The sequence below is a fragment of the Balaenoptera musculus genome, chromosome 14 (assembly GCF_009873245.2).
Source record: "Balaenoptera musculus isolate JJ_BM4_2016_0621 chromosome 14, mBalMus1.pri.v3, whole genome shotgun sequence".
Taxonomy (NCBI): domain Eukaryota; kingdom Metazoa; phylum Chordata; class Mammalia; order Artiodactyla; family Balaenopteridae; genus Balaenoptera; species Balaenoptera musculus.
In genome coordinates, this window is record NC_045798.1 from 6,669,125 (window position 1) to 6,693,671 (window position 24,547).

Consider the following 24,547-nt stretch of genomic DNA (forward strand, 5'->3'; position numbering starts at 1 on the left):
GGTAGTTTTCCCAAGCACAGTCTTTGCACAGTCATGCAGGAGCAGAACAATGACCGTCCAAAGCATCCTTAATGGTCAATGGGAAAAATTACAGTTGTTCTGGGACCTTTCAAAAGTTTTGTCAAAACATTAAAAACTCTCTTACTGTTGGTTATAAATGCACAGAGAAATGAAAAAAAAGAGTAAATCTATTCTTAAAACATTAGAAACATTGAGCCTTAACTTGCTGGGGGGTTTTGGTAAGAAGAACTTGTAAGGGTGGCTTGAACAGCCTTCTTCTCACGCCACTTGGGCTTGCTGGGCACCTTGACACGGAGTGAGCATCTTCTCTAATACCTGGCACGCTGTCCTACCCTTTTCTGAGTTTGGAGCAGCTTCTAACACAGTATGCTTCGCACCTTCAATGTCCTGAAATACCTCCTAGAGTTCCTGTGGCATCACTTCTGGGACATCTGCATCTTCTTTCTGTACATCACCAAGTTCCTCTGGCTGCAGATTTCGCCTCTCGAACGGCACCAGTGTCACCACTCCCATGTCAGCTCTTCCTCCTAAACTCCAGCTACATTCCGTCTGCATTTCACTTCCAGCGTATCACTGTTTGTTCCTCTGCTGCACTTTTTCATCTTTGTTGGCCAATTCCCTCGGTTCAGTGATCCGCTTTTAAATGCCATGTGGGTTTACCACTGGCCCACAAGGAGCCAACACCACCATGTGCTTTGCTGTCTGTGCATGAACTAAGCAGCAGATGCACAGGGACCAATCACAACAGACTCTGAAAGGAGTGACGTGGCTGGTCGCCGATCGTGATGCGCGTCTGTGTTATTTACGTAGTGACTTGTGGGCTGAAGGGCCAGCAGTGAAGCCTGCGCTTTGTACCCATACACACAGTTTTTACTGTAGTAACTGAAATTTCAACCATGTTCTTGGGGGACTGCTGAGACTTAACTAAACGCAGGTAACTGAAATCCATGCATCAAAACTATTAATCAGCATTGTTTTAGGACTTGCTTGACATAACTAGACATTCACTCTTGGTAAGGCGGCGCTGAATACAGTAACAGTAATAACAAAAACAATAATGGTCAGAGCAGAGGGAACGAAATGCCTATGCCAGACGTTCCCAAGCCTTCTCGGTCCTTGAAGCCCCTCGTGTGTCCCAGTAATTTTTTTCACAGCACCCTGAGGCCAAAAGAAATACCCAGGAGACCAGTGCAGTAAGTAGTCAAGTCCAAACAACTTAACAGTCCCTGTTCACACAGGATCTGAAAAATAGTGCCCTTTCCATCAAAATTTTTCAGTGTCCCATGGCGCCCCCATGAGTTCACCGAGGCGCTGCGGGGTGTCTCGACACAGAGTTTGGGAGCTACAGGTCTAAGCAAAACTTACGTGCGTGAGCCAAACTGAGCGCCCAGAGCCTCAGGTACGAAGCGGTGTTGGAGATGCATCCCAGACAGTACTCGATGGAATGAATTACTTGCGTCATTAGTATTTCTCCAAAATTAAACTGAGAGAGATGACACAACATGTGTTAGACTCCACCCGTGACACGCTAACTTCCACAAGCTACAAGTCTGCTCCACTTTCAGGTTACAGTGAAAGGACTGGCCTCTGGAATACAGGTGAGGATGTGCTGGCGTGTGAGGAACAGGCAATCACGAGATCTGAGCGCTGCTCACAACTCCGCCATGAACCAGCTCCCCGACCCACAGAGCTCCCGCCCCCTCGTCCCCGGGCCGCGGTCCTGCACGTAAGGCGAGGGTGGCTGCACCGGAACTGTAATGGCACAATGCCCACGGCCCTCAGGCAGCCCAACGAGGTTCTTGAGGTACTCTTAGTAATTACAAAACGTGTAATGAGAGACAGACATCTACCAACTACAAGATTAGGAGACTGTGAACGTGTGTGTGTGTGTTTGATAGGTAAGAGCATCTTAATACAAGTCTGACAAGGGGAAATTATAAGAGTCCCTGATAGTGAAAAGGCTGTAAAACACTGGGCAAGATGGCTCCCACATTCTTTCCAGCTCCACTTTTTGTTTTTTTATGATCTTAAAAACTTAATTATTAATTGTCCCAAATTAAAACACTAAATTACATAATAATTACAGAAGGTTGACTGTAAAAAATTCTGTTTAGTCCTCATCGGACAGCCAAAAAAGTTTCCAAGAAAATAAAGCAGACCAGAGTAACAGACGTGCTCTGTTCTGTCTGCCAGGACTGTGCTTCCCTTCTTTGGGAGGAAGTGCTTCTTCTGTCGTCTAACCCTGTCTCGCACAGTTGTTATGGGCTGAATTGTGTTCCCCCCAAAATTTGCCTGTTGAAGCCCTAATCCCCAGTGTGACTGTGTTTGGATATGGGGCCTTTAAGGAGGTAAGTAAGGTTAAATGAAGTCGTAAGGGTGGGGCCTGACCCAATAGGACTGGTGTCCTTATAAGAAGAAGAAGAGACACCAGAGAGGCACACACACTGAAAAGGCCATGTGGGGACACAGCGAGAAAGCGGCCGTCCACAAGCTTGGGAGAGAGGCCCCAGGAGAAACCAACCCGGCCAACGTCTTGACCTTGGACTTCCAGCCTCCAGAACCGTGGGAAATACATTTCTGTAGCTGAAGCCCCCGAGTCTGTGGTCGTGGCAGCCCATGCAGACTACTGCAGCAGTGACTGGTCTAGGGATGGCAAGTGACCGCAGCCAGGCCAATCACAGCACTTCCCTGGGATTTTTCCTCATGGTAACAAGCAGGGAAGGCGCTTTTCTCTGATTGAAGAAAATAAGCCCAGTGTTCACTGTGGCCACGGTTCCAACACCAAGGGGCCAACTGGCTTCAGAATATGAAGCAAACTTGAGAAGAAAAACCAACTCAGACTTGCTGGGATTGGAAATCCAAAGCCCCACCCTCCTGAGGCCCACTCTGCCCCACCCTGACGTGGGCCAGCAGATTCCCCTTGAAGCCAGTGTGAACAGGGTCTCTTTCTTACAACTATGGGCAAGTTCTAATGAAGACGAGAGTCTTCTCAAAGCAATGTTCACGGCACCTTAAGTCACTCAGCATCACAACTTGTAATGTTAACACTATAAATCCCACTGTAAGACTGAAACTCACAAAATGTTAACCCAGAATCATTATATTATGATGACAATTGTATGACCAGAACAGCATGTGGAAAGCTTTGAGTAACGGTTGTTTTGCTTTGAATTTTGTTTTCTAAGATGATTCTTATCACTCTCATAATGACGATCATCTCTGTGCAAGCCTGGCTCCTTACCTAACATCACCAACAGTAACTGAAAAGGTTACCTCTTCACACGTCACTTCTCTACATCCATCTTCCATTTGGTTGTTTCCCTCTTCTATGTCTTGGCTTCCCAGCAAAGAAACTTCTTCCTCGCTATCTTTCCTTACAAGTGTGTAACCACTCTAAAAACAACCCAAAGAATACAGAGTCAGTGCCTTTGAAATCACAAGGTTGTGACAAAGTTAAAGTTAGCACCCCTTCCATTCTTTTAAAGATTCAGTTCTTTAGGAATAAAAAAAAAAGTCCTTTAAAAGAAAATGAGCATATCATACCCACTAGGATGGCTATTGTAACAAAAAAAAAAAGAAAATAAATAAGTGTTGATTAGGGTATGGAGGAACTGGAACTCTTGTGCATTGCTGGTGGGAACGTAAAATGGTGCAGCCACTGTGGAACGTTTGGTGGTTCCCAAAAAATTAAACAAAGAATTACCATTTCTGGGTACATACCCAAAAGAACTGAAAGCAAGGACTCCAACAGATATTTATATACCCATGTTCTTAGGAGCATTATTCACACTAGCTGAAAGGTGAAACCAACCCAAGTGCCCATTCATGGATGAAGTGATAAGCAAAATGTGGTCTATCCATATAATGGAATATTATTCAGCCTTAAAAAGGAAGGAAATTCTGACACAAGCTACAACATGGAGGAATCTTGAGGACATTAGGCTAAGTGAAATAAGCCAGTCATAAAAGCAGAAACATTATATGATTCCAATTATATAAGGTACCTAAAGTAGTCAAATTCATAGAGACAGAAAGTAGAAGAGTGGGTGCCAGTGGCTGGGTGGAGGGGAAATGGGGAGTTAATATTAATGAGTAAAGAGTCTCAGCTCAGGAAGATGAAAAAGTTCTGGAGACGGATGGTGGGGACGGCTGCAAAATGTGAATGTATGTAATGCCACTGAATGTGCACCTAAAAACGGTTAAGACGGAATATTTATGTCATGTATATTTTACCACAATTTATAAAAAATAAAATAAAATGAGAAACTAGACACACAAGAAAACAGTCTGGAAAGAAACTCAACAAATGGTTAACACTGGTTATAACTCGGTAGGAGAACTTTAGGGCACTATTTTCTATATTTTCCACATTTCCTTTAATTATGTTATTTAAATGAAAAAAAAAAAACTTGAAAAATCAAGAGGCAAGAATAAGGAACAAAAATGCTTTAATTATGACAAGCAGTACTGAGGGATTCAGTTCCATCTCCTGATAGGTTTGTGGTTCATTACCAGAGGACCTGTTTCCCGTGCCCAGACACGGCAGGCTTTGCACCACGCTTCTGCAGAACGGGCAACGCGAAAGTTCTTGATAAAGGAAGCTTTGGCTTTTAAATCAGAGTCTGGGACCCCATGGAAGGCGTTTTCTTTACAAAACCTTTCACAACTAAAAACAGACTTTGCTCACCATTTACAAACATGCAGCCAAACCCACACTTACCCTGCTGACCCCAAAGCAACTGCGCCCATGGTGAAGCCACAACAAGAAGAGTGGTTTTCCCAAGAAGAGCACAGGGACAGACAACGCTGTGATGACCAGAAGCAGCCTCTGGACGTGCTCCTGTTGGTGCAAAAGGGGAGGAAACCGGTTAAAACGTGAAGATGTGCTAACAATGTCATTGGTGTACTTAAACTAGTGAAAACCAAGTAAAATGTCTCTTTATTGATTAACAAGGAACATAAAGTAAACGCAAGCTAAATTACATTTGCCAGGGTGTCTTTTCCTTTCGTTTCCTAAACTCACAGCTGATGTGCGTGGCATCACACAAAAGCACAGTTATAGAAAAGCCATTTTTGGAGAGGGCCAGCGTGCCGTGGTCCAAGTGCCAGTTCTCTGAGGACCCGGCTTAGTCAGAGGTTGATTTTAAAGCAACTGGAAAAATGGATGGATGGACAGCCCTCAGGAACCCTCCAGTAATACATTCTCTTCCCACCAGTTCTCATGGCTACTGAGGGGCAGCAAGTTTGGATCACACAGTCTGACCAGGGCCCCCGAGACAGCACTCAGAGCAGGATGGCACCCTCTTGTGATAACACACAGAGGAGCAGGAAGCCCCTCGGTGCCTGGGAGGCCTGTGGAAAGCACCTTTAATCATTCTACTAATGAAAACAAAAAGGCTATCAGGAGGACTTCCTTTGAGTTCTTCACAGTGGAAAACACAACTGCTTACCTGCCCTGGGTAAAGACCACCTGTGTCACTAGCCGGGAATAAAAACATGTTAATAAATTCAATCAGAATGCTAGGAGCGACTCTGGAGGTTTCTGCTGAATAAACCAGCCACTTATAGACAATCATAAATATAAGGTAGCCAAAGATGCAGAGCATGAAGAGAAGTTCTGGGATGGAAACCAGATAAATGTTGAACTTCTTCCTGAAATGTCTAGGGAAAAAAAAAAAAAAGGAATTGATCAACCCATGAACAACATTGGACTAAGAGAAAAAGGAAAGAGTAAATTAATCTTAACTTCTCTGTGACAAAGTCTATCTCAGCATAACATCATCTGTCTTACGATTCAGATGTAACCACGAAGGAAAGAGATGTGAGGACAGTAAAGATGACTAGTGTTTGTTTCACTGTCAGATCCAGCTAGAGAAAAAAGACATAATTTCTTTCCCCTAATATACCAGCTCTAAGAAACAAACACAAGTTTTCTGATTTAGAAAATGAAAAAAGGATATGACAAAAATCACCTCTGGAAATAAACATGAATGTACATGTTGCATGTCTCCCTCACTTGAACGTAAACTCCATGAGGGTGAAAACTTTTTTCTGTCCTCCTCACTGTTCAATCCCTAGTGCCTAGAACAGTGCCCGGCACCTTCTATGTACTCAACAAATATTTGCTGAATCAATGAAGCTGCCAAAAACCTTATCATCAAAACAGAATTGGGGCTTCCCTGGTGGCACAGTGGTTAAGAATTCGCCTGCCAATGCAGGGGACACGGGTTCAAACCCTGGTCTGGGAGGATCCCACATGCCACGGAGCAGCTAAGCCTGTGCACCACAACTACTGAGCCTGTGCTCTAGAGTCCACAAACTACAACTACTGAGCCCACATACCGCAACTCCTGAAGCCCACGCGCCTAGAGCCCGTGCTCCGCAACAAGAGAAGCCACCGCAGTGAGAAGCCCGTGCACCGCAACAAAGAGTAGCCCCCGCTCGCCGCAACTAGAGAAAGCCCGCGTGCAGCAACGAAGACCCAATGCAGCCAAAAATAAATAAATAAAATAAATTAAAAAAAAAAACAGTATCATGGGACTTCCCTGGTGGTTCAGTGGTTAAGAATCCGCCTGCCAATGCAGGGGACACGGCTTCAAGCCCTGGTCCGGGAAGATCCCACATGCCACAGAGCAACTAAACCCGTGCGCCACAACTACTGAGCCTGTGCTCTAGAGCCTGAGTCACAACTACTAAGCCCATGTGCCGCAACTACTGAAGCCTGCATGCTCTAGGGCCCACAAGCCACAACCACTAAGCCCGCGTGCTGCAACTACTGAAGCCCGCACCGCCTAGAGCCCACGCTGTGCAACGAGAGAAGCCATCGCAATGAGAAGCCCGCACACCGCAACGAAGAGTAGCCCCCGCTCGCCGCAACTAGAGAGAGCCCGCGTGCAGCAGCAAAGACCCAACACAGCCAAAAATTTTTAAAAATAAAAATAAAAATAAATAAAAAACAGAATCATATTAATACAACAAACCACTATGCTGGCTGCCTTTAAGATCCACGTAGTCTACCATCAAGAAGGAAAGTTTAAGAAATACCAAAAACTTGGCTTATAAATACTGGTTAAAAAATAATCTGTACTTACAAGTGGTTAAATATTCCCAGAATGACTCCAAAAGTCATGTGAATAATTCCAAAAATCACAGACATTTTCATTTTGAAAGAGTTCAGAAAAGTGAGACGATTTGTGGCCAAGTTCCAAATCTAAAGACAAAACAAAACCAAAAAAGAAAACTTTAACTTCCTTCAACTGCCTTAGGAGAGAAGTGCTGTTCCTTAAGGAAACTTGTCAGGTTTTTTCAAGTTTCCAATTATATTAAGACTTTAGGCAACAACATTAAATTATACCGATTATGTTTAGAGATGAGAATGAACATCTAGGAGAGAGCTACCTTGGAGAGCTCAGATTAGGGAATGCTAGACTTTGGTCACTGGGTTTTTTTCCCTACTGTATCACATCACTCCAAACCAATTTCGAGGTAGTTTCTAAGCTTTTCTTTTAAGGCTGAGATTCCTCGTGAAGACCCCTGGGTCTAGGGAAATGCTGCCTGGGCCTCGTAAGCAGCAGCCTGCGGAGCCGTGTTGGGGGCAGGACAGGGGCAACCCCGGCCCTGGAGCCACGGCTTCACTTTCCTTCTCCCCACACTTTTTCCCTTTCAAACCACCACCTCAATAAGCACCATGATAAGCCTAAGCTCCCTTTCCACTCTAAAATTCCATACTATTTCTTTCTACATCAAAGGGTAAAAAAACAATTCACATGTACAAAGAAGAAATCAAAGAAACAGCACACATTACATGGCTCCGGAAGTGCCACTTTTCACTAGAGTAACACAGGTCAGGAAGTAGGACAGACTGTAGCCCCAGCTCCCTGTGGTCTTGTATTCGGGCACTGCCCCTGGCTTCCCAAACGGACCGTCAGCTTCTTCTGTACACCAGCCTGACTCGGAACACACAGTGAGCCTCTGGTGTCCAGGCAGAAACCCCCAGAGTACCACCCCCTCGCGTGCGACCACCTGAACCGTGCTGAACAGTCTGAGAAACCGCTGCGACAGTCTAAGCGAGGTGGCACTGGGAACTCCCTGGAGGTCCAGTGGTTAGGACTCCGCGCTTCCACTGCTGAGGGCGCAGGTTCGATCCCCGGTCAGGGAACTAAGATCCCCACAAGCCGTGCAGCACGGCCAAAAATTTTAATTAAAAAATTAGGTGGCAGCACCGAGGAACCCGAGATAATGGGGGGGGGGGGGGGGCGGGGGGAACACTCACGGGATCGATGCCAAGAGGATAAGGGCCTCGGAACACTCCGGGAACACTGGGATCCAACTGCAACACCCTGTTGTGCCTGATGACGCTGTCACTGTAACAAAAAGCAGGGTGAGCGCCACCTGCGAGGGGGGAGGGAGACTCGGAGAAACTGCCCTCTGCCTGAGGCACGGTCTGGCAGCAGGACACTCACTTCCAGAGCACCATCTTCCTCTGCTCCGCTGGGCTGTGACTGGAGCTGTACATGGCAGACACGTTCCACCCGGAGCCAAAGAGGCTGACGGACTTGGAAAAGCAGTCGTTGTAGACGAGGCCCGTGTACACCGAGAAAAGCCCCATCAGCAGGAGGATGTAGCGACCGTTGAAAACCATCCGCATGATCTGTGGGGAACGAAGCGCGGGGAGCGAAACAGGGCCACCGGGAAAACGAGCCGATGTGACTCACTTAGTCTGGGCGCTTTCTCAACCGCTCCTCTCAGGGCTGCTCAAAAGCAAGCTCACGGCACAGACGCCCCCGTCGCACAGGGGTGAAGACCCACCCACCCCCCGCAGCCATGTCTCAGGTGGGTTATGGTTATCGCCCAAAACTGAACATCTTTAAATGTCTCTTTTTCCAGTTAAACAGAAGACAGTCACTACTAATGCTGCCCAAACAGATATAATGAGCCCGAGTGTTTATGTTTTTACCTCTTGCGACTGACTTAGTCTGGGATGATCTTCATTTAACACCAACAGGAGGGCAAATAAGAACATCACAAAGCCATGTCCAAGGTCTCCAAACATCACGGCAAATAAAAAGGGGAAAGTGATGATGGTAAAGAGAGCTGCGGGAAAAGCAAACGATTTCTGATTCGCAGCGAAGGCAGAAAATTCTAGTTAATTCAAACATGACCACATACTGTATAATGATCTTGACTTTCTCCCAAATTCTCAGGAGAGAATTGACAGGCTAAAATTAACACTTCATACTAAATAAGATAACAAGACAGTAATAGTGAGCCTATTTTTCCAAATATCTATTATATTCTTATAGGGAAAAAAAAGCAGCAGTGATGTATAAAATGTATAAAACACGAAGACTGGCAAATTCAGGCTTCCAACCTGGGTTCACTTCTCGGTAGCTCCCAACCCCGTAGGCATCCACGATGTTCTGAAACCCCTCGGTGAATTTGTTGGTGCGGATGAGAGTCGGGGGTGTTTCTTTTGTTGGGATCGTGTTCATGAATGAGGGGATCGTAGCACCGCTCTCTCTCTTTCACATGAAAAAAAAAGAGACAGAGAAAGAAAAAATTACCACCCAAGAGCTCTTTCAACAGATCTTAGCTGGCTGCCATGCAAAGGCCCTGAGCACGTGGGGAAGTACTGACCACCCTCCTGGAGGTTCAAGTACAGCAGAAGTGACAGGAGGAAGTGAGGAAGGCTCCTGGGGGACGTGGTGCTGGAGGAGGAAGAACCTAGCAAGGCTGAGTGGTGGGAAGCAGGCAGGGGCAGGCATGACAAGAAAAAAACAAAGTTTTGCCGTACGGACGTTTTGGTTTATTCTTGCCTATTCTTCAGTTTTATTAGGTAATACCGTAGCTGTCTCTAAATTCCTCTTGGACATTTTTAAGAGCTAGACCACTAAATTCCAGTTGTATGTTGGTGATCCTGGGACTACTTATATGTACTCACACACACAACAAGAGTATTAGTCATGTCCCTCAAAACCGATGTTACCTCAATAAATAAGAATCATCTAGAGCTTTAAAATATATAAATAAAATAGATGTTCCATACTCCAAAATAACTAATTTATGTATTTCCTTCTTTCTCAGCACTGCGTGTTTTACGTTTGTGCCGTAACAGAATTATGTAATGAGACAAGGTGATTAACCAAAATCTCCTATGAAAACTTGTTTCCTTAACTGCCACTTGAAGTTTGTAAACCTGCTATTTCCAGTAAAGAACTAAGATTTTTTTGTTGTTTTTTTATTTTATATTGGAGTAAAGTTGATTTACAATGTTGTGTTAGTTTCAGGTGTACAGCAAAGTGATTCAGTTACACATATACGTCTACTTTTTTTCAGATCCTTTTCCCATATAGGTTATTACATAGTATTAAGTAGAGTTTCCTGTGCTATACAGTAGGTCCTTGTTGGTTGTCTATTTTATATATAGCAGTGTGTATATGTCAGTCCCAAACTCCTAAATTTCTCTCTCCAAGAACTAAGTTTCGATACAGCAAAAACCCTCACAGGAACGTGGGAGACTGACCCCATAGCCCAGGAGTGGAAAGAAGCTATTATTCAACGTTCAGAAGCTGTAAGAGCAGAGATGGATGGGTTCAACTATATTTAACAAAAAACTTCTGCACGACCAAAGCAAGCAAACAGAAAGAAACACCAAAAGACAAGTGACAAATTGGGGAGAATATTTGTTCTCGTATCACAGACAACGAGCCAAGGAAATTAATAAGAAAAAGACCAACGACCCAGTAGAAAATGGGCAAAGCATATGAACACAGCCTTCACCAAAAAAGTGAAAATTCAAAGGCTCTTCTTAAACATACAAAAAGATATTCAACCTCACTCAAAATAAGAGAAATGCAACAATTGGCAATATTTGCCAAAACTGATCCAGGAATTCCATGCTGGGAATTTACCCAGAGACAGATTTGTGCACGTCTGAACCGTCAAAGGTCAAGTGTTAGTCACTGCACTGGTATTCATAAAGTTAGAAACCACCTAAATGACCAGGGAACTAGTTCAATAAGCCATGGTACATCCATTCAGCAGGATATTAAATAGCTATTAAAAAACAGGGAAGTTTTCTTATGAGAAAAGGACAGTATGAATAGCACACAATCTTTTGTGAAGGAAGGGAATTCTCTCCCTTTATATATTCCTATCTGGGGGCTTCCCTGGTGGCGCAGTGGTTGGGAGTCTGCCTGCCAATGCAGGGGACGTGGGTTCGGGCCCTGGTCTGGGAGGATCCCACATGCCGCGGAGCAACTCGGCCCGTGAGCCACAATTACTGAGCCTGCGCGTCTGGAGCCTGTGCTCCGCAACAAGAGAGACCGCGATAATGAGAGGCCCGCGCACCGCGATGAAGAGGGGCCCCCGCTTGCCACAACTAGAGAAAGCCCTCGCACAGAAACGAAGACCCAACACAGCCATACATACATACATACATACATAAATTAAAAAAAGAATGTAAGCAGACAAGAATAGCATTAAAAAAAATAAAATAAAAATAAAAAAATTAAAAATAAAAAATATATATATTCCTATCTGCTTATCTATGATTAAGAAACTCAAAGACATAAGAGAAGTAAAACAAGGGCTGCCTTTGAGCAGAGGAACTGGATGTATGAGGCCCTGGATAGGAGGAAGCCACTTCACTGGGTCTTTTATATTTTTTAATTTTTTTTTTGACTTTTAAACCATGTGACTGAATTCCTTACTCAAAAGAGCAAATTAAAAATGCCTGTGCAAATCACTTTGCTGCACACCTGAAACACTGTAAATCAACCATACATCAATTAAAAAAAAAAAATGCACGTGCACACAGAGCCTCGAGGGACCAACTCTCCATAATTTCAGTTCAAAAGAGTCAACACGGTGTCCTCTCCTCCTCTATCTTATTTCCCGCGGGGAAGGGCTGGCAGGGAGGGGAGGGCCGCCTCACCGAGCCCTCCTCCAGAGCAAGGCGCAGCTCATGCAGATCAGCCTCGGGACACCAGACCTCGGCAATGAGGCACTTGTTGGTCACGTCGAAGCTGCACATGTTCAGCATATGGTAAATGGCTTTCATCTTCTTCACCTGGATGACGCGGCTGTAGACTGACTCGGCGGCTTTACAGAGCACTTGCCTTAAATAATCCTCGGTTTTGTGAAGCACCTGGGTGCGGACAAACGTGGATTTTTAGCAGAGTGTCCACTGGGCACCTGACCTCCTCTGAGGGACTTTCTCCTCAGTGATGGGGGGGCGGATTCCAGGCACCTGCCTCTCTGGGGGCAGTTAAGGAAGTTCAGTCCTTCTCCTCCAGGCCCTGGAGCTGCCTTTCCAGAAAGGACCCCACGCACAGGAAATGGTTAGAAGTCGTGGTCCCTCTGGTGGCACGATGGCCTGGCTGGGTCCAGAGAGCTGGGGGCCTGGGTCTTACCCACTCCCAGCCTCGGCCCAGCTCCCTGTCAAACCCATGAGCCACCAACTCCCATCCCACCCCATCCTGCCAAGAAATCCCCTTTCACTCAAGTGGGTCAGAGTCTGCTTCTTGTTACCAAGAGCCCTCGCTGACCCAAGCGGAAATGGGAATTAAAATAGTGCAGGTAAAATTACAGCCAGCACTGTAAATGGGGCTCGCTTGTCCTCTCTGATCAAGAATTACACTCCGACAGATCAAAGATGACCAGACTCTTCTTTAAAGCCCCATCATTTAGAAACCATCTAGGTTTCTAACAGGCTGCTAAAATAAAACTCCCACGAAGAGGAGGGAGGTGCCATTCCAAACTCCCTAAAACACCTTGATTTGTCCACAACCCAAATTTTCCATATTATAGAAGAAAGTAAATGTATTTGTAAATGTTTTACAAACCCTCGGATAAGGAGGCAAGTTTCTGGTTCACTCACAGTATACAGATCTTGAATCCGGGTGTTCAGGCCCTCCTGAATCTCTCTCCGCTCCTCGGCGGTATTCGGGTAGGGGTAAATGTGGCAGTGGTAACTAGAAGACAGGATTCAACACAGTGCCGCGGCTGTCAGAACTGCAAGAAGCTATGTCAAAAACTAGAGCTACATTCAGTCTACCTCCTGGGCGTATATCCTTCCAAACCAGAATAAAAGCAGCCCTCTGGGAGAAAAAGGTGCAGACACAGGCACCCAGCCGTGGTAAGGCCTTGCACACGGACACTCAACAAATTTTCTATGGAATTCCACAGATTTAGTGAACTCTGCCTTGGCTCCACATTCCATTCCTACCCTCGATGATTCCCAAAAGCTCATTCCCGATTCCAACTTTCTGAAATTCACCACCACCGTTGGGCTGGAAATCATTAAACAAGTGTAAAATATAAATCAAAGACAAAGAACATACAACAATAATTACCTTTTACAAAAAAGAGAAAATCGGGGGAGGAGAAAGCTCTGGATGCCTAGCAATGGCCTCTGACGTGGGCTTCAGTAAACGTCCTCTGGGGCCACGTGTGACACCAGGACGCAGGGGAGGCAGAGCCACGCCCCCCCAGCTGCAGCCACACGCCCCCAGCTGCTGCGACTCCCATGCTGCCTTCATGTTTTAATGCCATGCTTTATGTTCCTCTTTAAGCTCTGGCTACTAAAATTAAATTCTTACTCCAGCCTTAACCTAAGCAATATCTGTGAAGTCACAGGTTTGTGTGCTGGCTATAGTTTTTCTAATCTACATAAAAAATAAATATAAACCTATTAAAGTAAGAATAGGCTAGTCCACGTATCACCTAAAGTTACTTTCCATAACACCAGTGACTGAGTATCAAACTCCGGTGAAGGCTGAATCCGAAGGAAATAACCGAACCCCACCCTTACTTACCCCAGCAAGAAGCAAGGCCAGCTACAACTTCCCCGAGTATAAGAAAACAAAAGGCCATTCTTTCGAGTTTTCGTGTGGTTTTGCTTGTTCTCCCACTGGTGACAAGACTAAGCCACAGACCCATTCTTGCTGTGATACTGCTCCACATTTACCGAAGGCTTACGCGGTACGGGAGCCTTTTACTTGCGCCATCTCGTTTGGCCCCTCCGAGCCCACCCTCTCCGCCACCTGCCAGGCCCCCTTCCCAGGGCGCGAAGAAGGTAACTGCAGAGGGCTGGGGAAGGGCGAGCTGTACGCTCCAGGAGGACAGATAAGCCTACGCGCAGCTGAAGGCCACAGAAAGGCACCAAATATTAAAACCGGATTCCTCCGCCAGCTGAACTTGAGCCTTCATTCCCAAGGGAAAAAAAATCAAATCTGGGAATGTTATTAACATGGTGTCTACTTTTAAATTATTTTAAGTACTACACTGGCAAGAGAGATGACAAATTAAACGTTTTAAAACATGGTATTACAGCAAAGAAATCATGTAACGAAACTCAGCAGCCTCTGCAACCCCTGTTTTTCTCTTCAGAGACATATTTCAAGAAAACTAGGTTACTGAGGATAAAGAAATAAATGAAATAAAATGTTTCTTTTTCTTACCAATCACATATCTTCTTAACCTTGTGGCCAATCTGCTCTCCCCAGAAGGATATCAAAAACACATACCATTTTATGACTTCTCCCTACAAAGAATAAAGATAACTGTTACTTCTCTGTCTAGAATTTTGAAAACTCTGGCAGCTCACACTCTGTCAAAGAGTTAGTTCATTCATTCATTCATTCAACAAACACTAAACACTGTCCATCCTCATTATCTGCGGACTCCATAATTGCAAATTCACCCCAGAAATCATTCATAACCCCCAAATTAATACTCAAGCATTTATTCACTCATTTGCGGACATGCAGAGCGACAAAAATTTTGAGTCACCCCATGTGCGTATTCCTGCTGAGATCAAACAAGGTGACCCTCTGCCTCCTTATTTCAGCTCATACTGTAAACAACTGTCCTTTTTGTGGTCTATTTAGTGCCAAGTTTTTCACAGTTTTGTGCTTTTTGTGGGTGATTTCACTGTCCACAATGGTCCTCAGAGCTGTCTAGCGTTCCCGAGCACAGGAAGGCCGTGACGTGCACTTACGCGTGTCCCGTAAGCTTTGTTCAGACAGGCGTGATGGTGCGGTTGCCAGTGAGTTCAATGCTAATGAATCAACAGTATATATTAAATAAGGTGTCTTTAAATAAAACAAGGTTATGTATTGATCGGCTGATAAAAACGTTATGACCAGAGACTCACAGGAACTAACCCTGTGCTTCCCCTAGGAGCAAGGGTTCAGTTCTCACGGAGGCTGTACAATGTTAACTACTACAAATAATGAGAATTGACTGTATTTACAAATATTCTACAAACAGAACTGAATAGGTTTTTGGCCAATTTGCCAGGCACTGGTTCCCAGTGCTAGGAATACAGCAGTGAACAAAACAGACAAAAATCCCTGACCTGGGAGAGAAGGGAGGGGAGGGAAGCGTATATCAAGTTAGCAGCAAGAGACACTAGGAGAGTACATAACGTGCCAAATGGAGATAAGGGCAATAAAGACAATAAAGCTGGGAGGGGTGACAGGGAGAAAGAGGCTGGGGGTTGAGCTTTTAAATCAGGCAAGGCGGGAAGGCCTCCCTGAGAAGGGGACACCTGGGCCTAGAGGAGTGAAGGGGGTGGGGGAGCGAGCCACGTGGATCCTGGGGAAGAGCCTCCTGAGCCCGAGGAAAAGCTCGTGCAGAGGCAAGACGAGGGGAAGCGAGAAGGCCAGCCTGGCTGAAGAGAGATGGCCAGAGGGGTGACAAGATGGGACACCGTGAGACAGGAAGCCCCAGGAGGACTTTAAGGCGGGACGGGGGGTGTGGTGGTGAGACGCTCTGACTCGTTTTACAGGGAGCATTCTGGATGCTGGGCGGATAAGAGCTGAGCTGGCACTTACTGAGACAGGCAAGCCTCAACGGGCAGGTCTGGGGGGGAAGATCGGGAGTTCAGTTTTAGGTGTCACATGGAAATGTCTTCCAGAAACTTCAAAGGTATGGAGGGGCCAGTTAAATAGAAGTCTGGTATTCAGGGGAGAGGTCCAAGCCAGATGTATACATTTGAGGGATGGTATTTAAAGCCATGAAGTTACACGGGATCCCTAAGGGCACAGAGGAGAGAAGCAATCCAAGAATTGAGCTCTGGGGCAGAGGCGATGGGGAACAGGTTGGGGAGCTTCAGGCAGAGCAGAGGCACTTGGGTGCTGAAGGCAAGGACGCAGGGCGGCCGGGAAAGGGGGAGGCCAGGGAGGTGGCGGGCGGAGGAGACGGCTGAGAGGTTGGGAGATGGGTTACATTGAATAAGTAAGTAAATTACACAATTCATGAACTGTACTGAGGATAAGGGAAGCCAGATTTCTGTCAGAAAAGAGTGAAAAACACCGAAAAAGAGACGTCCAGAATCGTAGGTTAGAGTCTGAACGAACGGTTTTATGATAAATGTGCACAGGCAGGTGCAGAAGTGGATACAGCTCTGTGTACACGCGTGTGCGTGTGTGTGTGTGTGTGCATGTGTGTGTGTGTGTGTGTGTCCATGTTTTGACTGCTGAAAGGGCCCAGAAGCCACGACACTCCAGTACGTGATGAGAACTCAAACACCCAGATCCTTGTTTCTAAATTCCATCCTCTACTGAAAGGAACCAGTGGTCCTTGAAGGAATGGCTGACTCCAGACAGAGGCAGGGACCATCCTGTGGTGCCAGAAAGCAAGGGATTGCTCAGTGAATGCTGCAGACGTGTCAAAGGCCAGAGGAACACGCATGAAGGGACTCCCAGTGGCCAAATCAGGGACAATTTGGGCATCAAAGTAAAAAGGACTGGGACTTCCCTGGTGGCGCAGTGGTTAAGAACCCGCCTGCCAATGCAGGGGACAGGGGTTCGAGCCCTGGTCCGGGAAGACCCCACATGCCGCGGAGCAACTAAGCCCGCGAGCCACAACTACTGAGCCCACGTGCCACAACTACTGAACCCGTGCGCCTAGAGCCCATGCTCCACAACAAGAAAAGCTACCACAATGAGAAGCCCATGCACCACAACGAAGAGTAGCCCCCGCTCGCCCGCCGCAACTAGAAAGCCTGTGCTCAGCAACGAAGACCCAGCGTGGCCAAAAATAAATAAATAAATTTTTAAAAATAAATAAATAAATAACAAAAAGGATCGTAACAGATTACAAGTCATTAAATAAATAGGAATGCCTAAGTCCGTGGATGAATGAGCGAGTGACTGAGAGGGCAGGGAAAGCACTGCCTTCTGCAGAACGGTAACTAGTAAGCACAGAAGGAGGGGTGGGAACAGAGTAACCACCTGGCCACCGCAACAGAGGTGATGGGTTCAAGAGAGTCATCGTGGAGGCTGAGGCTGGTGGGCAGAGGTCTGCTGAGGAACAAGGCCCCAGTAACCTAGGAATACCTCCTCACCAACTACTAATCAATTAAATAGGGCAAAATGGTGACATGAAGGTGGAGAAACCTGGACGACACCAACATGACCAGGCCGATATTACGTGCCTCCTGGTGGGAGGTGCTGAGAGGACCAGATAATTGACTCCACGGTGTTCCCACCAGCAACGTGTGATCCGAGCCTGGTCATGAGGAAGCATGGAATGGGCCCCAAGGGAGGGTCATCCTGCAGAATGTGATGCCTGTCCCGAATGCAAAGCATAGTCCCAGGCAGGGCAGTGGACCAGAAAGGAGACAATGCAAACTGCGGGGAATCGGAGTGGCATGTTTGTACTGGACCAAGTCTTGCATCTGTGTTGATTTTTCTCATTTGGAGTGTTGTACGGTGGTTATATAAAATAGCGTCCTTGTGAGGGGGCAACACACGCATGTCCACGGCTTCCTCGCAGAAGGTCTGGAAGCAGCCTAATGAAAATGGGGATAGATATGCAGAAAGAGTGAGTGGAGTATATGTGACAAAATGTTAATAACTGGGAAATCTGGGTGAAGAGATAGAAGAACACTTTGTTCTCTTCTGGCAACTTTTCTGTAAACTGAAATTATTTCAAAATAAATTATGAAGAAACTACCCGGGGGGGACCTCCCTGGTGGTGCAGTGGTTAAGAATCCGCCTGCCAATGCAGGGGACACGGGTTCGAGCCCTGGTCCGGGAAGATCCCACATGTCGCGGAGCAACTAAGCCTGTGCGCCACAGCTACTAAGCCTGCACTCTAGAGCCCGTGAGCCACAACTACTGAAGCCCATGTGCCTGGAGCCCATGCTCCACAGCAAGAGAAGCCACCGCAATGAGAAGCCCACGCACCGCGACGAAGAGTAGCCCCTGCTCGCCACAACTAGAGAAAGCCTGCATGCAGCAACAAAGACCCAGCGTGGCCAAAAAAAAAAAAAAAAAAAAAAAAAAAAAAAAGTAATGTTTGTGAAATTCTTACCTAATAAACTAGGATATTCGTGTCTAAAAAGCGTTTAAAAAAAAAAAGAAACTACCCAGGGGGAAGAAAGAAATGGTATTTATAGTGAATTTGATTTTGAAGATTCCTTAACAATTTTAAAAATAGTACTGTGTCAGGGAACACAAGCACCTAAGACATAATATGGAACACGGATGTATGCAACATAAAAAATACAAATCATAAAACCACATGAAACTGCCTGAGTCCAGCTTTGACAGAGAGACTGGCCGGCATCTAGAAATGATACTGACAGAGGAGAAAATGGCTAGAAATATGCTCTGGGGTCTGTAAGGACTTTAAGAGGTCGACCCAAAAGGTATTAAACATGACACTATAAATAAATCCTAGAACCTGAGTAAAAGTTACCAAATCAAATCTCATATCCTCCCCAGAACGAGGACTAACAGAATGCACACTGAAACATAAACAGCGACCCTCTCCAAGCAGGAGGGTTACAGGTGACTGATTTTCTTCTTCATGTCTTCTATATTGTTCCCAATTTTCTAATAACGAGCACGCATTTCCTTTGTAATCGTGGGGGAGGGAGCAGTTGTAGTTTCAAGAGATACATATCTGCCAATTATACTTCCACAAAAAAATTAGAAATGAAGAAAAGTAAAGAATTTAAAATATATATATATCTCTAACCATGTCTCCATATTTCTTCACATTTAATGCCCTTTAACAAATGTGGTAAAAACTCAGCACAAAAGAGCTTAGACATTGTATAGAAAAAAAATTTTTCTTACAGAGTAAATGCTCTGCATGAGAATGATGGATATGTTCTTTTAATCAAAGAAAAAACTCAAAGAACATGTAAATGCTACTTCAGAACATTTTTAATCTTCACCTTTACATAGGGAGGTCATAATGGTCACAGGTGACGGATAATCAACATATTGCTACTGGCAGTTTCAGAAGCCACAAAAAATATTACAGGTGTGTGGTTAACGAACAGCTTGACTGATTAGATTTTCCAACGTGTGTGGTTTACTTAGGCTGAACCTTATGAAAATTATTTCACAGCCAAACTCCTTTAGGTGTCAAAACTATTAATCTTAGAGCCAAAAATCCTGAGGCGAATCTAGGAGAGAAAACACGAACGCTTTTCTCAAAATTGAGAATCCCAAGTTCCTTTTCTACCCTTAGTAGACCAGTTCATCCTCACTTAGAGCAATATATAATAGTTATTTTTATGGTGAAGTCTTTAAAAAAAAAAAAATCACAGCTATTTTAAAAGGTAATGATGGCTTTGGCCACCCTGCTTCCCTTCCTGAATAATTCATTCCTGAAGCCTTAGATGTGCATTCGGGGATGGACCTGGAGAGGGGAGGGGAAGCGCAACAGTGGCCCAGGGCAAAGTCAGAGCCCAAGCAAAGTGAGGAGGCCCTGCGTCCACACTAGGGGACAACCCGGGCTGGGGGCTGGGGAACTCGGAGCTCCATGCAGAGAGAAGAGCGGGGCAGCAGAGATGGGAAATCAATGGGCAGACGGGTCACACACAAGGGGACTGATCAAATAAGTACATTAACAATAATGGGAGCCAAGTTTGCCACCACTGAAGAAAGGAGTTACGAACACAGAAACAGAGAAACTTAGAGTGAACCCTGTGGTGTTGGACTGGAATCGGATGTAAACTCACAGTTTTCACATATACACACAGGTACAGAAATAAAGCTGTGAGTGTGGGTGTGAGCCCTGTGCATGTGTGCGTCCTAGAGCCGTCCCCTGACAGAGCTGGGAACAGCGACACCTCAGTCACCATGGGCACACCCGGAGACCGCACCCTGGCTTCTAATCACCATTCTCCACTAAAGAGAACCAGGTTCCTTGGAGAAATGGCCGATTTCAGATAGCTGCATGAGGGAAATGACAAGATGAATCTGGACATCTTGTTATGCAGGAAAGCAGAGAAGCATTCAAAAAATGACGGGAACATGTAAAAAGAAAATAAAAGCCAGCTAAATGGGCTCCAATGGCCAAATCTAGAGCATGTGAATATCAAAATAAAGAATTACAGTAACAGAGTATAACTCATTGAATAAAACAGGAAATAAATGCATTGAAAATCTGATGAGAAATTGAGTACTTATAGAGTTTCAAAGCACTTCCCCCAAAACATGTACTAAATACAAAGGAAATGGAGGAATAAATTCACGGTGGAGAAGCTTAGGAGTCACTGCCTTGAACAAGTGATCAAGGTGAACATCACTAGTAACGGGACAAAGGAACCGTGCACCCCTGATGGGAAGCAGCATCACTTCCTGCCCAAGACACATAACTTGAATCTAATCATGAGAAAACATCAGACAAACCCAAACAGAGGGGCATTCTACTAAAGAAAAAACCACTGGTCTGTAATAATTTTTAAATGTCCAGGTCACGAGGGTCAAGGTAAGACTGAGAAATTATCCCAGAATGAAGGAGACCAAAGAGACATGACAATTAAGTCCAAAGCCTGATTCTAAACGAGATCCTTTGCTATAAAAGACAGTATTGTGGGACTTCCCCGGCGGTCCGGTGGTTAGGGCTCCGAGCTTCCACTGCAGGGGGCCCGGGCTCCACTCCTGGTCGGGGAACTAGGATCCCGCGTGCTGCGCGGCCGCAAATAAATAAATGAATAAATAAATGCCAAAAAAAAAAAAAAGTGTTGGGACGGCTGGTGAAACCGAAACAGGATCTGAGGCTGGGAAGGTGGCGACGTATCCACATCAACGTCCCAGGCATACTATGGCGGCGCGGGAGAGAGTCCTCCATGTTAAGAACTGCCCCCCAAACGCATCCAAGGATGGCAAGGCACGTGGCGGACAGCTCACTGACGTGCTCCGCTCTGCGCTGTGCCTCCAGCTTCAGCACAAGTCCGCCGCTGCTGAACGGGGAGGGGGTGCCCACTCACCGTTTCAGGGTCTTCCAGGGGCCCCTCCAGCTCTGCGTGCGTCACGATGCTGTGCCCTCTGCAGGCTCGCCACAGCGTCTTCCCGAATGCTTCGGCTTTCCCTTGGTTAATGAGGCCAGACACAAATCTGTGAGACACCAAAGGCTGTGGTCCAGTAAGCCCAACGAGGACTACCAAACCTCACGAAGAGGGCAGCGAAGACCTTCACGCCTGCCAAAGCGCTGGCGATACCCTCAAAGCCCTCCAACTGCAAAACATCTGAAATGCTGGATAAAATGTTTTTGAAACATCCTCTTCAATGTAGAGCTGAGCCCATAATTTAGAGAAATTCTTGGAATCCGAAAATAAAACAGGACCTCGTAGCTGTGCCCTGAGGTATGATACTGACCCGGTATCTTAAGGCCTTGGGTTTCAATGCCAGCAAGTGAGACAGGAGATGGGCACTGGGTCGATATCAGGTGAAGAGATGGAACTGAATCCCCAATCCCCCCAAAGCTGGGACTCTGGCCCCCCAACAAAGGGCTACACCTTAAGTGAACGGGTGGACTAGGAAAAACTCCACCTTGCAAGGAGCCAACAAGCAAACTTGTCTATTTCGGCTTTGGTTTTGGAGAGAAGGGGAAGAGCATTACTTGAGAATTTACAAGCACGTGTTAGGATGCATCAGGCAGAGAGAAAACAAACAGAAAAACAAAGAAACTCAAGCTGAGAAATTAACAACATGATTCCCAGTAGGTGGAGCGCTCCCAAGTACCTGACATACATAAAAATAAGTTCTCTCTGAAAGAATACAGCCTCAAACTAAACATCATTGAATTCCTACACATAAGGAATGGAGGAACAGTTCATAATAAAAAGAAATCACAAATCACATGAGGAAACACGTTACCATTAGTTCAAGTAAACAGAGAGAGTGAACAGTAGAAAGAGACCCTTAAAATACGATTAATAAATAAACCAAATCAGTTTAGCCCCTATGTTTCCACCAAACAAAATAGGACTTGACGCTTCAATGACCAATTATTTTAGGCTATGGAGTAACGAAGAATGGCACAACTGGCATAAATTCCTTCTTTCCACCTCATTATACCGAGAGAAGAAATTCCCATCGTACTGAGCTAAAAAGTCAATACAGCTGAGTGATTCAACTCAACAAATACAAGAGTACAGTGTTTTCTTAAACAAATATTCACTTTCTTTCATTCCGTCCCAGGCTTTCAGACGGTGGCCGTCCTTCCACTCAACAGAGCTCGTCTCCCACTGACAAGAAGGACAGTGTAAAGCTCCCCCCGCCGGCTGTCACTTACCCCAGTTTTGCCCCCAGCCTCTGCATACAGCTGTAGTCCAACAAAGACTCGTTCTCCAAGGGAGGGAATTCTTCGTAAGCGGGTTCAAACTACAAAGAGATATGAAACCAAGTGTGTCTCACTGAAAGTGACACTTTAATTCTCAAGTCATGTTTCCAAACAAGTGTGCGGGGCATGGGAACTCAGACCTGGGTGCCAAGGCCCCAAGGTAACTCAGACATGTAACTCAGCTCTGATAGATAAAGACCATAACTTCCCTGTCCCTTATTTGTAAGCTAGTTGAAGACACTTACATGAAAGTACAGTTATAATTTATGTCATTGCCTTAATCCAAGGCAGAGTAACTGTATCAGAGGTCACCGCTACGGGAAGTGAAACGAAGTTCACAAGGGACATACTTCTCCCCTCTCTGATACTCAGCTGAGTACTGTACTACTGCGTAGGCTGTTCTTTATTCCCATACAGATTTTTTTTTTTACTTCCATTACTCTCAGCAATTTGAGAAGAAAAAAAACAAACTAAATTTTAGAGTTCGACTTCCAGTGTTCAATTTTTTCTCACCACAAGATTTTTTTCAACTGCAAACTAAAGCATTTCATGAATAGGAAGTAGTTATGGTTAAAACCAACCAACACAGGAGAGGCTTAAAGCTTCTTTTAATGTCATATACTCCAACTGAAAGATAAAGCTAAGATCAAAATGTATCTCATTTTTTTTGAATGTATCTTTTTTTTTTTCTTTTTTTAATTTTTGGCTGCGTTGGGTCTTCGTCGCTGTGCGCGGGCTTTCTCTAGTTGCGGCGAGCGGGGGCTACTCCTTGTTGAGGAAGGAGTATCTCTTCCAATCTCTTTTAAAAAGCAACACCTCTACAGGAGTTGATAACAAAACCCGGAACTTTACGGGAACGAGAATTTTATAAAAGAAATATACTTCTGGGACTTCCCTGGCGGCCCAGTGGTTAAGACTTCGTGCTTCCACTACAGGGGGCATGGGTTCGATCCCCGGTCAGGGAACTAAGATCCTGCATGCCGCGTGGCGCCACCCAAAAAAGAAAGAAAGAAATGCACTCCCTCCCGAGCGTCGCCAGTACCTCCAGGTTGCGCTTGACGAAGGTCTTGGTCACTCGCAGCATGTGCGTGTACTCCGTCAGCTCCAGGAGGTTCCTCCTCAGCTTCTCCTTGTTCTTCGTGACCTCCCTCAGCTCAGCCTCTAGCTTCTGCAACTGCTCCTGAAATGAAACGGCAGCAGGGTTACTTCCAAGTCTGGTTCTAACACTCTTTTCACAGTACCCCAGAACCAGCAGAGGTTTTAAAAAGCCATCATGTATGAGAGTTCGATGGGGATATGCAAACACGCACGGGTTTTTACAGTCCATCACTGACTGCTTCGTGTCAATTCAGGCACCTGTGACGGCAAGCACGCAGACGCTGTGATGACTGTGAGAGCCCTACGGCTGGGCCCAGCCTCTAACCTCAGGTCCTGTCCTCTCTTCTGGTTTCCCTTCATCTGCTTACCCATTACCAGTACACCAAAGAGTTTTCCCTTTTCAAGACTACATTTCCTTTTATTTGCAACACAGAAAAATTTTAGATAATCTTTCCCAAACATATCATTCCTGGTCTCTAGCTTAAGAGTTTCTATGCAGCTGCACTTACACAATTAATTCAGCATAAAAATACTTGAGAACGAATCTTCTTTAACAATTAGTTATATACCAAGCATCCTTAACAATCCTTAAGTATTAAGACAACAGAAGCAGAAATCTGTAAAACAACCCACTGACTCCATAAAAACGGTATTCAAACAAATCACTTGACATGCTACATTCACTTACTTGTGTTCTGCCTTATAAAAACGATCAGCAGCCAGTAATCACTGTATTTGTAATGACATCAAAAGCGACACACCAAACAGGCCAGACCAGATGACTGCTCTCATCTGACTGTACAGTTCTCTCTAGAGTCCATTCGTACACCAA

At 45.5% G+C, this 24,547-nt stretch overlaps 1 protein-coding gene across 1 annotated transcript in view; it reads right to left on the bottom strand.

The window, feature by feature from the left end:
- The window catches only part of ATP6V0A2 (ATPase H+ transporting V0 subunit a2), a 35,830-nt gene that overhangs the window by 2,487 nt on the left and 8,796 nt on the right, over window positions 1-24,547 (bottom strand). The window contains exons 4-18 of the mRNA XM_036874705.1: window positions 23,660-23,797; window positions 22,570-22,658; window positions 21,263-21,389; window positions 14,484-14,566; window positions 12,902-12,995; window positions 11,957-12,169; window positions 9,392-9,542; window positions 8,978-9,114; window positions 8,484-8,671; window positions 8,294-8,384; window positions 7,113-7,231; window positions 5,472-5,682; window positions 4,742-4,861; window positions 3,295-3,414; window positions 1,387-1,504 (exon numbers count right to left, since the gene is read on the bottom strand). Of these exons, the coding sequence (XP_036730600.1) occupies window positions 1,387-1,504; window positions 3,295-3,414; window positions 4,742-4,861; window positions 5,472-5,682; window positions 7,113-7,231; window positions 8,294-8,384; window positions 8,484-8,671; window positions 8,978-9,114; window positions 9,392-9,542; window positions 11,957-12,169; window positions 12,902-12,995; window positions 14,484-14,566; window positions 21,263-21,389; window positions 22,570-22,658; window positions 23,660-23,797 (1,999 nt within the window). The remainder of the gene's footprint in view (window positions 1-1,386; window positions 1,505-3,294; window positions 3,415-4,741; window positions 4,862-5,471; window positions 5,683-7,112; window positions 7,232-8,293; window positions 8,385-8,483; window positions 8,672-8,977; window positions 9,115-9,391; window positions 9,543-11,956; window positions 12,170-12,901; window positions 12,996-14,483; window positions 14,567-21,262; window positions 21,390-22,569; window positions 22,659-23,659; window positions 23,798-24,547) is intronic.